The sequence below is a fragment of the Ostrea edulis genome, chromosome 7 (genome assembly GCF_947568905.1).
Source record: "Ostrea edulis chromosome 7, xbOstEdul1.1, whole genome shotgun sequence".
In the NCBI taxonomy this organism is placed as follows: Eukaryota; Metazoa; Mollusca; class Bivalvia; order Ostreida; family Ostreidae; genus Ostrea; species Ostrea edulis.
This window is the reverse complement of record NC_079170.1, coordinates 84,664,651-84,677,781: the sequence shown is the minus strand read 5'-3', so window position 1 is coordinate 84,677,781 and position 13,131 is coordinate 84,664,651. Positions and strand designations below refer to the sequence as shown.

At 33.9% G+C, this 13,131-nt stretch overlaps 1 protein-coding gene across 1 annotated transcript; it reads right to left on the bottom strand.

Annotated features, from left to right (window-relative positions):
• Positions 1-9,294: 9,294 nt before the first annotated feature.
• Positions 9,295-12,911, bottom strand: LOC130047522 (NTR domain-containing protein-like). Its single transcript, XM_056142794.1, has 4 exons — positions 12,755-12,911; positions 11,211-11,302; positions 10,864-10,963; positions 9,295-9,588 (listed from the first exon to the last, which is right to left on the bottom strand). Exons 1-4 carry the CDS (start codon positions 12,903-12,905, stop codon positions 9,449-9,451), a joined length of 483 nt encoding a protein of 160 aa, XP_055998769.1. The 5' UTR covers positions 12,906-12,911; the 3' UTR covers positions 9,295-9,448.
• Positions 12,912-13,131: the final 220 nt, after the last annotated feature.

Sequence of the window (13,131 nt, the reverse complement as noted above, 5' to 3'; positions counted from 1 at the left end):
TCATCCACAATATTGACCACTACGAAAAAAGATTGATTTTACAAAAGGGAAAATTCTGAAGCACTGCTTTAAAATTCTTTATTGAAAATGGTCATGTTTCGAGAGTCAGTGATTTATCTTTCAACAAGTGTTTGGTGTCCATGAACAGGTATTGCCGGACTGTTTACACAATGCCTTCCTGTGGTAGCAGTTTGAGTTTGTATATGGAACCAGACAACCGTCACCTTTCTCGAAGCGAGCATGGGGACATCCTCTAATCTACAACAATACGTGGTCATTGTTAATGTGCTCACTTTTTCCATTGTTTATGCACGTAACTACCTTAATATTTGTGATTAAGATATAGAATCAATTATTTGTATTTTGTAAACGAGAAGAATTTGTTAGGAAAAACAGCTATATACAATTATTTCCAGACAATAAACTAAGACATACTTTAATGAGTATTTCTGTATGACTCCGTTCGTAAATAATAGTATATGCTTGTCCTGTGTTTCTATTCACTTTTAATCCAGAAATATAAATGTTCAAGGACAAAAGTTGGGTTTACGTTTTAAACTTAATTTATTACAATTAGTGTTTCAAGTGCTGATGAGACTCGATACTTATGGGAATATCCATATTAACCTGACTTCATTTACAGTTGTAAATTGAAACTACGACAAACTAAATCTAAAGTTGTAGTTACATGTCGTATTCCTTAACAAGATTTTGTAAATATCGAGGAAAGAGATGACGTTTTATTATCGTAACGAATGTTTAGACAATGTACATAATTTTTCAACATACCTTGCATGCGCAGTTTCTCTTATATGACCTGTTTTTCAAAGATTGCCGTTGGAACTTAGACAAATCCGATACTTTAACATTCCAGGAACAGCTGCTTGCCTCTAGTTTGCCTTCCATATCTCTTGAACCTAAAACATCAAATAACAACCAGCGGTGAGTTATAGATTTCTATTTATAAATTTCTGTAGCAAGATCCTGTGAGGTAATAATTTATTTCATCACACATCTATTGTATACAATTGGATTTAACAGTGGTACTGACAACTTATTTTGCCCTCTCCTAAAGCACTTGTTAGTTTTAGATACTATACATAGTGCTTTACCAAAACAAACTTAGCTATCGATCTTAATAACAATGTTTTATTTTGATAATTTACAGATATAAGATTTTATGTCATATTGTCATTTAATTTCATTTAATTGTGTGTTATTGTTGCTTTCCCCTACTTACCCTTGTGAAGCGCCTTAGAGTAAATTGTTTTATATAAGGTACCATATACATTTTATTTATTATTATTTATTATTATCAATTTTGTTCAGTTTATTTCAACCAAGCCATGGAATAATACATGAGGTACATGCAACATAATGAAATACATTAATAGCCGCGTCTTTCTAGTGATGTGTTGGGCTTATATACAACTGAAACGTCGTCACTACAAAATGGCGTGGATGATTATACGAAATAAATATCTAGTTATTGATATCATGGGAGATATAAAAGAGGACAAAACATTAAGAAAAACACTCACAAACTTTACTTGGTTTGGCATAGAATTTTTGCAATTAATTGATACTTTCGGTTCGACGTATAACGAACTGCTATAACCTAAATAACTAACTACTTCTCAAGTACGTAAGAATAAACAAAAAAATATTTTTTTTTTTTAAATGAATAATGATTAGATTAACCCATGGGTTGAACAGGACGTGTCAAAATTCCCTTCATCCTGAATAACATTGATTAACAAGCAAAAATCAATAAACATGTATTTAACGGTTTACATGTATATACATCGGTGTATTTAGTGTAATTTTAGTGTTAGTTTTCCCCGTTGGTTTCTTGTTTAAATTAAGCCTTTCCAATAGTCCCGGGGAAGGGATATGTCGTCTAGAAAATACGACAATCTAATTGTTCGCGTCGTTGATCATTTGAGTGTTTTTTTATATACAATTAGCAACTTCTCTTAAATTATTTGTGTTTCTGCAAGTAAATTCTGGGACTTAAATAAATATAGATGTAGACAATCTGAACATTTGTGTACATGTGTAACTCCAATCTTCTCACATATTTTATTCTAACCTATTTCTAAAATATATGAGCAAACCACAAAGGTTTCCCCCATGTTAAATGCACAAATATGTGTTATCTTGTGGCAATACAAATCAAGATAAATAAAATACGAAAGTTACTTGATCATTTCATTGTTTGTAAAAGCTTACCCGCTATTACGTATTTCTTGCCGATGTGGAACATTACCCCGCAGGCCGCTGATGATGATGGCGTGTGAATCCAAACTTTGGAACCACGGACTGGGTCAGTATGTCTGTTCTGTATGGGGATATACAAAGAGGTATTACAATACGATCAGCTTAACGGACAATGAGCACTATCTAAATTGTATCGGTTTTTAATCTATCATTATTATTTATGTACAGTGAATATGTACCTTGAAAATTTTTTTGGACTTTCACTTCGTACCGCTTTCTCCAGGAGTTCACTGACTGTTCCCGTAGTATTTTATCCTGGATAACTACATTTAAACAGATAATAGTAGAAGAGCCACTCTTAGTTAAGAATGGATGGTAAAATAACTGTAAATATTAGTAAATATCAATTAAATTACATTGTATTTCAGAACTAATAAAACCGTTCTGTTGTACATGTATAGTTTTTTTGGTAAAGTATTTGTTGAATCACATTATGATTTAAATCATTATGTTTAACCATTTCGTGCAAAGCAAACCTACCGTAATCTGACTGACAGACTATTCTTTGGGGATGTCTGCCTGCACATTTACAGGCCTCAGAGACGAGGAACACACAAACCGTAAAAAACAAAATCACTGGTACCTTATTCATATCGTCAAATCGCAGAGACTGAATGAATAGGATGTCGGTTGTAATTGCTTTTATATTGTTTGTGTACAACGGGTGCAACCGGGCGACAGTTGATTATTCCTCATCTAGAAATTGCAGTGACACAAACATGATTTGACACAAACATTGTAACCGGATCTGCACATTTAATTTACATGTAATTTATAATTTAAGTCTATTCTGATACTTATACAGGATGTTTCTTTAGATTTTCCGAAAAAGAAGATAGGAATTTCTAGCACTTGGTGAACGTTACTGACTGACCTGTGATGATATTGTGAAAGGATGTTCATTCATGTACAGATAATTTATTGCATTTTTAACGGGTTTTTTTTAAATCATTATTTATTTGTCTTTAAAATCTTCACCAATTATAGTGATAGCTATTTCCCCATGGATGCAAAGTAATTATGAGCAATGTGTGTATGAATCTTGGGAAAATGTTATGCATTTTGTCTGTTTAAACGACTGGAGATTTACTTTTGCGCTCTCACGCCAACAAGCAACGCGCTTTCGTGACAACAAGCAACACGTTTTCGCGCTCTCACGCCACCAAGCAACGCGCCTTCGCGCTCTCACGCCAACAAGCAACGCACTTTCGTGCTGTCATGCCAACAAGCAACGCGCTTTCGCGTTAACACAACTCGCCTTCGCGCCTACAAACAACGCGCATTCACGCTAACACAATTTTACACATCTCGCACTTGTCTGGGCGAAGGCGAGTTGTGTTAGTATGACTGCGCGTTGCTTGTTGGCGTGAAGTCGAGTTGTGTAAAGTTGTGCTAGCGTGACGGCGCGTTACTTGTCGGCGCGAAGCTTGTTGCCGTGACGACGCGAAGGCGTGTTGCTTGTTGACGTGAGAACGCGAAGGTGCGTTGCCTGTTGGCGTGACGGCTTGTTGTGACTAACGCGCAGTCACACGTTTGCAAATGGCCCTATCCAGACACCATATCATGAAGTATGCCGGCGGGAAACATTACAGTTCACGCCCTCATTTATTTCCCATCATACAAACATTGCATGGATAGTCCTTCATCCCCGCCCGCCCGATTTACCTCAAACATTAATCCCACCCCTTCACCTTGGTTTCAATTTATATCATATTTGTTATTGATATTAGAATTATGAAAGCTTCTTTGAAATGACTGCAAACAGTTTTTGATAAGGTGTATCGCCATTTGGTTGTAACAAAATTCACTTTATCAGGCACTGTCATCGTTTTTCAAATGGGGAGCCAGAGGAGAAGTTGAAAGTTGAATTGTCTAAAATACATCACAGGAAAAGAAAACTTTTTTTCCCGATCTCCAAATTCTAAATCGTAGAGGGGGGTGGTGGTGGTAAAGTATTCATAAGCTAAAATTGCCTTCCCCCCCCCCGCTTTGATATCTTAAATCGGGTATTTCTCCGGGTTTGATATCTTAAATCACTCATCCTTTGCTTCATGGATTGAATTCCTATCTTTCAAGCTTACATTACTCCTATAAAACGTAGATGGAGGGGGTAGTCACCTAAAACATTTAAATTACAGCCCCTCCCTTCTGATTCTGCCTACTTTTTTTCTATTGTCCTCAACTCTCACAACTTTGTACAATATCCCCGTGATCGAGTTCCATGTTTGACGTTCATATTTCCCGGGTTTGATATTTGTAAGAGGCGTGGATACGATTTGAGCCGGAATGTTTCAAATTTTCTTTTTTCATTTTTGATGTTTAGATTGCTTAACTAAGGTTTTTCTAATAGTCAACATAATTTGGATGTCAGTTGTCGAGGTAAATGGGAGACACAAAGCTCCCAATTCTTTGCTACATGTATGTAAACAAGGTTCGCGCCATGTTTTGGTTTACATGTGTTGAATATACTAGTAAAAGTTCACATGGCACGGGCCTTGAAGAATTGTGAATGCCGTAACTCATTTTGTAACTCAAAAAATTATGCTAAAGTTTTGGTTAACCATTAGAAATACTTTAATTAAGCATTGTAAACAATAAAAGAAAAGAAAAAAATTCAGCACTGCCATGTCCACACCTCTTTAAAATGAAAAGAGAAGGTCTTTAATACACAGTTCATAGTCCAGTATATATATTTATTTAAGTCTGCTATTTTAATTTCTTTCTTCCTCCGTTATTCAAACGCATTGTCTCTTCTTTTAGGACTGGTGACATTTCTCGCTGATTCGAAGCCATGTCTATTATGCATATTATAAATGCATGTACATGTATTCCCAGGTGATCCCAACATGACGTACATAACTCCAACGCAACTGTGTGGAAGAGTGTAAAACAACAAGATATTTAAGAATTACTAAAAGCTATCGTGAAACACTTATGATACGGTATTGTAGTAAATGTACTAAACAAAATGCACAACTTTACACAGATAAGACCGCCGATGATTTTACCTTTGAAAGTCTGAACTGGACACGTGCACATGACTATCTTCTGGATATTCATTAAAATGGCCGTGTTACCGTCGTTTGTAAAAACCGAATTAAAACCAAATAATTCTGGTTAGAACAGGTGAAATAATGTATGACATGTCATACAGCCTTACACTTTATATTTTGTTTGTTTGTACTTATTAAACCAAACTAATCCAAAATATAGATCAATGTCAGTCCATGCATCGATAATTTGTTGGTATCAAGTGTCCTTAGATGAAACATTACCATGCAATACCGAATTATACAAATTATGACAGAAATATTTCATTTTCTTCTCTATACCTTCTGCAATAGGTCAAAGTCGGGACATGTTTTTCTTTTTACGCAATAGCAGTTTTGATGGATATATTTCCTTTTTGTGCTAGCTTTCCCATACAGCAAAAATAAATGAATAAATAAAACTAAATAAATAACTTAAGCACCCTCTAAAATAGACAGTTATTGATTTATGATTTGAATTGACAATTAAATCAATTGCGTATAACAATGTCTTAAAGCATAATCATCCTAGATTGACATTCACGTTTTAGTTCTACCTGTGGTACACTTTGTTTTAAATTGCATAGATTGATGAAATCTAGTATTATGTAAGTAATATAGAATATCACACTCTAATGTTGATCAGGTCCGAGATCAACATTAGAATGTGATATTGTTTATATCATATACCTAAAACACAACAAGTTGATAAACATTTGTTTTAAAAATTGGGGGTGGGGGGTATTGACCCAAACATAAATACATGGTGTACTGTACAACGATATTTGACCATTTCATTCCTTCCAGTGAGTTTACTTTAGTGGTTATGTTTCCAGTACTATTGGCATTGTGAAACGTGCTAAAGTCTGGGTTTTGTAGCTTTATTCCATTGCTGGTCATGATAATTGGATGATAAATTATGGACATCCCCTCATGTGGTCTAGAATCTGGACGTTTCAATTAACTGAACTGCTTGGCTGAGAAACTCGTCATATCTATCGCTGTGTTGTTCATGTACATGTATATACTATCAAGCAGCTCCTAGGGGCTTGCTAATTAATACTAAAATTGGAAATAAGTGAATTATTTTTATTTATTTTTTCGGATTTACTAAAATCACCCGTTTTCATTATTTCATATAATATTTGTAAGAGTTGTAGAACTTTGTTTACGTGGCGTCATCGTATGAACGGGAATGTTTACAGATCTGATGCTGCTATTTCTTTGTTTAGGGAATGTTACCTTATACTGAAGTAAGTTTTTTTTTAACGTTTTCCATCTGTTTAGCATCTATAAGTCGCGTTAAAATACGTCGGAAGATAATGGTTCTGCTTTTCTCGTTGTATTGCCAAGTCCTTCAGATTTCAGAACTCGTTTTAAAGCAGTTTTCTACATCAAAATTGACGTAAATTAACATTTTATCTCCATTACGACCGGGAATTTCTGAAAATGCTTCAGTATCACCCTCCATAACCATCCTACTGTTTTCTGTCGCCCAGAACGTTGATTGTGTTTAAATAAAGTTAAACGTGGTATTGTTCTAAATAAACAATTGTTACTTGGGTTACCCCCCTTTGCTTAGATGCTCGCTACAATTTAGCGCTGTTTTTGAAAACGTTTTAATTTAATTTTTCTGCTTAAATTAAATTTTGTCGTGGAAGAAAGTATTATATTTGAAAAAAACAATTGTGTTTAACATAATTTTTTCATGTAGTTATGTTATATTTCAAAAGATTAAAGAAAAAATAGCCATTTGAAATTTGAGGGCGTGACAGCCCCTTGACAACGGAACGAGACAGAGATATCTCGGCCCTTAGGGCGAGACAGCCCTACCTACTTGCAGCTGTCTCACCCTAACCAAGATAGGTATATCAGGGCTGATACACTACTAGGTATATGATATAATACATGTATATTGGAGGTCAAGGTCATATCTTAAGGTTAAAGGTTAATTATTATGACGTGATTTGCCGAATGTGTCAATTTTTAAAATCAAATTTTCTAAAAAGTCCAAAATATCTAAAATCCTAATCTGAATTTTCTTTAGTTTAAAATATATCAATTTCTGTATTATCATTTTCTTCACTATGTTATTTTTTAATCAAAACTTGAACTATACATTTCCTTGTAAAATATCGTAATATGCAGCAATTCTCCGTATAACATTTGCTATTGACAGCCATACGTGTTATATTGTACATCGTGGTGTACACAAATGCATCAATCACAATATATTTTGTTGAGATTAAGGAAGAAATACGTCAGCTTTATAAACATTATTATTGATTTTTGTAAAATTTCTATAAATAATTTTACATAGGACATACTATAATCATGAAAGGTTAATTTCACATTCTTCTTAGTGGGATCTGATACTCTATATTTGAAATTATATGGAGAAAAATGATAGGATAGATATCTTTTATAACATGCACAGTAAGAGTTTTTGTTCATTATTATAACAAAATATCAGTTTTTAAAAAATTGAACATGAGAACAATTTTAACGTATCTTTTGGTAGTACCTTAAACTGAAACATAAAGATGAACTGTACCATTTTTAAGATTTCCCCCACCAATTGCCGCTGATTTAGTTTACACCTGAGAGGGTCACACAACCAACTAAGTTGTATGTACAGATATTTTCTAATACCCTGTTTACACGTAAGCACAATAAATTTGATCATTTAATTTGTTCTATAATAGGCCCACTTACAGATAGCTTGTATTATAGTGGACTCACAAACCTGATAACGTGTTCTATAGTGGGCCCACTAACCCGATAACTTTTTCTATAGTGGGTCCAGTAACCCGATATATTGCTGTATAGTGCCCCTACTAACCCATTGGCTTGTTTTACAGTGAGCCCAGTAACTCGATAACGTGTTCTATAATGGGCTCACGTACCCGATAACTTGTTCTATGAAACCTACATTGTACATAATCCATATCAAAAAATAGAATTTATTCCGCTTCCAATTCCATTTTTAAGGATACTTTTCGGATAAACTATCAGCTCCTGTTTGAAAACTTCATTTAAATGCAGTGTGTGTGATATTTTAGGAGAGAGATAATTCTCACTCCATCCGCTCCATTCATTTACCAGTACTAACGCATAATTACTACACTGTATATAGAAACATTGATTCTGAATACAGCCGTATAATGGTTGAAACACATACAGTACTAATAATTAAGTCATAAATCCATATTCATGTGTTCTTTCCTTCCTAATTCTTGATAATAACATTATTGGGACGAGAAATCCGTCTCTAACATCAATTCATTTCTTACGGGCACCTTTTGATAATTCAAACACAATAAAAATATAATTTTCCCCTCTACATTGGAAAAAGTACATGTATATAAGAAAACAATAGCTATCGATATGACTATAATGATTAAAATATTGTCAAAAAATAATTAAAAGTCAAAATTAGATTTCACTTATTGATTCAAAGTACCATTAAGCGTTGCTACATGTATATGCGACGCTTAATGATACAACTTGTTATATCATTAGCGGTTAAGAATACAATTGCGTGGTTGTATCATTAAGCGTCGCAACACAATGCAAGTGAAAGGCTTAATGATACATTTGTATCATGTGTATCATTAGGGGGATTACATAATTAACAATTTACACTGTAGACAGGCCATGCGATAATTTTTACCATTAATTAAGCGTTACAACTGCACCCCTTACTGTAGTTTGTATCATTAAGCGCAATGTGTTTCATTAGCAGTTTCTGCATGCATACGTACAGCAACCCAGTTCATATCCTCGTGTATCTTTTAGGATTGTAATTTAATTCTTATGTTGCCTGGGATTGTGAATAAAGTTGACCATGTCCAGCAATGATCAATGTGAAAAAGGAATACAAGATTAAGATTAGGACAAAGTCGGTTACTTGGATATACCAGGGGTGGGATCAGGTGTCATTTCACCGAAATGTCCCACCCTTAGTAAATGATAATCAATAGCGTTAAGCTATTATCAAGAATATTTATTAGCACACGTTTACTCAGTGAACGTTATAAAACAAAAATTAAGAATACGCATATACTGCATATCAAATTGTCGGTAGCAGTATCAAATATAGCTATATAAACTGTGAATTGTAGATTATAGGATCATCCTTATGTCGAGGGAGCCAACAACGGAAGATTCAATGCACCAGGGCCACAGTACAGATTTTGTTTTTGCCAATCAGGAATACTGTCCCATGTTCTTGTGTAGACACAAAGGTTTGTCCTCAGTCGAGGTCCATCCACGCTACCTATTATGGTATACGAATAGATATATCAATAAACAATGTGCTTGAGTATGTTTATATAGGGATTTATATATTGAATTACTGTCAATAAAATATACAAATTTATCATATTGAATTATTGTAAGTAAATTATACAAACTTATCCTATTGAATCACTGTAGGTAATACACAAACTTATCCTATTGAATCACTGTAATTAAACAATACAAACTTATTCTATTGAATTACTGTATGTAATATACAAACTTATCCTATTGATTCACTGTAAGTAAACTATACAAACTTATCCTATTGAATTACTGTAAGTAAACTATACAGACTTATTCTATTGAATTGCTGATTGTATGTAAACCATACAAAGTTATCCTATTGAATTACTGTAGGCAATATACACACTTATCCTATTTAACTACTGTAAATAAACTATACAAACTTATCTTATTGAATTACTGTAATTTAACTATACAAACCTATGCTATTGAATTACTGTAAGTAAACTATATAAACTTAGCCTATTGAATTACTGTAAATAAAATATACAAACTTATCCTATTGAATTACTGTAAGTGATATACAAACTCATCCTATTGAATTACTGTAAGTAAACTATACAAACTTATCCTATTGAATTACTGTATGTCATATAGAAACTTATCCTATTGAATCACTGTAGGTAATATACAAATTTATCCCATTGAGATACTGTAAGTAAACTATACAAACTTTTCCTATTAAATTACTTTAAGTAAACTATACAAACTTTTCCTATTGAATTACTGTATGTCATATACAAACTTATCCTATTGAATCACTGTAAGTAATCTATACAAACTTATATTGAATTACTGTAAGGTAACTATACAAACCTATCCTATTGAATTACTGTAGGTAATATACAAAATTTTCCTATTAAATTACTGTGGGTAATATACAAACTTATCCTATTGAATTACTGTAGGTAATATACAAACTTATCCTATTGAATTACTGTAGGTAATATACAAACTTATCCTATTGAATTACTGTAGGTAATATACAAACTTATCCTATTGAATTACTGTAGGTAATATACAAACTTATCCTATTGAATTAATGTAGGTAATATACAAACTTATCCTATTGAATTACTGTAGGTAATATACAAACTTATCCTATTGAATTATTGTAGGTAATATACAAACTTATCCTATTGAATTATTGTAGGTAATATACAAACTTATCCTATTGAATTATTGTAGGTAAATTCCTATTATACAGGGGGGATGTACAGCTACTCACCAGAGATTACGTATCGTTCTCCTATTTGTAATTGCACACCACACAAAGAACTCTGCCTTGCTGATCGGATCCGTACATACATTTGCCTCAACGGGATCTCCTATAAATTAAATAAAGAATGCATTCCATACAGATAAACTGGAAGATATGCATGTAAAGGTATGACATGTTTTTACATACCACACAGACGGGCTATATGTAAACTTTTTTTCGGTTCTCCTGAGGAAGGGACGGGTCATCCCTAGGACTTTTCGAATTGTTCATGTCGTTGGTCTTTTCAGTCCACTTCAACAATGAAAGATGAATTTATAATTGACAGTAATCCAGAAGCTCTTTGAATAGCTCACCTTGTAATACCGCTCTACATAGACCAAATATTCCTTTTCATAAAAATCTCGTCCATTCAGATTCTGCACTGTTAGTACCACGCCACGAAGAGCTGGAATTAGAAAAAAAAGAGCTGATTTTAAGGAATGGAATACATGTAATATCGTATAGTTAACAGTCCTTGATCGATACAACTGGCGAGTAATTCAAGAATATAACGAGATATTTTTTTAATTTCAATTGAAGGGTGCTCTTCCGTAAATTTTCATTGACATTTGCTTTACAATTAACGGGAAATCTGTTGGAATTTTGAGATTATGGATAACTCGTATTCGGATGGAGCAAATTTTGAAGCAAGCAAATATTGGAAGAAATATATCCACGCCTCTAATACACTCGTACCAGTAGCAGACAGTTGAGAGATAGTTGACTTTCCCACTCCAGAACAGATGACGCACGTCAAATACTGTGAAGCGACATCTTGTTAAACTCCATTCTCATTCCACGCATAAGAACGCTGAAGTTGATACTTAAACGAAGCTAGAGTTCCTTATCGACAATATATTGGTGCTCTTTAGTTATAAGGTCTTCCAACAGTTTGTTGGAATACCCATAGGCACAAATTGTGTTTTTTTATTACCTGACCTGTTTTTTATTCTTACGAGGTAGAAATTATTCAAAGGCTTCTACATGAAGAAAAATATTGCTGTGGCCTTCAATTCGACATTTAGATATATCGACGATGTTTTATCTATTAAACCTATAACTATTCTCATTCATGAAAGGTGAAGAAAACGAACATTGACCAATCGCATAACCCCCATAACCAATATAAAACAGAGAGTTGGGCAAACACGGACCCCTGGCTATACCAGAGGTGGGATCAGGTTCCTAGAAGGAGTACACTTTCCCTGTCGACCGGTCACACCCACCGTGAGCCCTATATCTTGATCAGGTAAACGGAATTATTTGTAGTCAAAATCAGTATGCCAAGAACAGCCTAACAATCATATATCGAATCGATATATCCTTGTAAACTCGAAATAAAACACCGGTCTTCCACACCTATTTCGTACTTAGATATGTTATTGAAAATATACGATATCGGCAAACTAACAACTTAACTTTATGATAAACAGGATGATTTCAGCTTCTCCATCGTCAACTTCCCATATGTATGCATCAGTATTCCAGTATCACCTTCATATGGTGTTTCTGTCTCTCAACTGATTCGATGCATAAGAATAAGGTCTGCGTGTGATCAGGTTTTAAATCGATACTGGCTACCGACAAACAAGTTGATTTTACAGGTGTAAAGACTGATATGGTAGTTATCACGATCTAATTTACCAGTAATTGATGTTGCCCTTTTCCCTGTTCAAATATTGTAATATCTCTCACAGCGTTATATTTTTCAGCTATTTGAGTATATGCAGATAGACAACACAGGGGTACTCTTTTTCTACACTTTCATTGCATCGATTCTTATAGGCTTTTTTATTGTTACGTGTTTTCAGAGAAGATAAATAAATCAAATGAAAATAATAGATTTATGTGTACTTACAGTAATCGGATTGGCAACCATTATCTGACCGTGGGCCACAAGTACACGCATGTACATACCCCACGCAAAGAGCCAGAAACCCCACAGCCAGAAATATCAGTTTAATGCTCCTCTCCATCGTCAATAGATATCTTCTGAACAATAATGCCATGCTTACAAACCTCTCATTTTATTTCAATATTATTTGGAAATTTCATCTGGGAAATTTGTTTCGGATATTTTTCTCACCTTATTATCAGTCGGGGATATTTAGATTGGGTTAAACCTGATTAAATACAGTGATGATAGATGAAATTCCATTTTCCGTACATTTGATAAATTGTCCTACCAAATGAAGACCTGATTGATATTACTAGGTTAATTGATATGTATGTGTG

What these genes read in the sequence shown, in the direction of transcription:
- LOC130047522 (XM_056142794.1), bottom strand. Translation starts at nt 12,905, where the DNA reads ATGGCATTATTGTTCAGAAGATATCTATTGACGATGGAGAGGAGCATT. An exon ending in ATGTAGAGCGGTATTACAAG is followed by an intron (nt 10,964 to 11,210) that starts GTGAGCTATTCA and finishes TTTAATTTATAG; the next exon opens with GAGATCCCGTTGAGGCAAAT. An exon ending in AGAACGATACGTAATCTCTG is followed by an intron (nt 9,589 to 10,863) that starts GTGAGTAGCTGT and finishes ATACCATAATAG; the next exon opens with GTAGCGTGGATGGACCTCGA.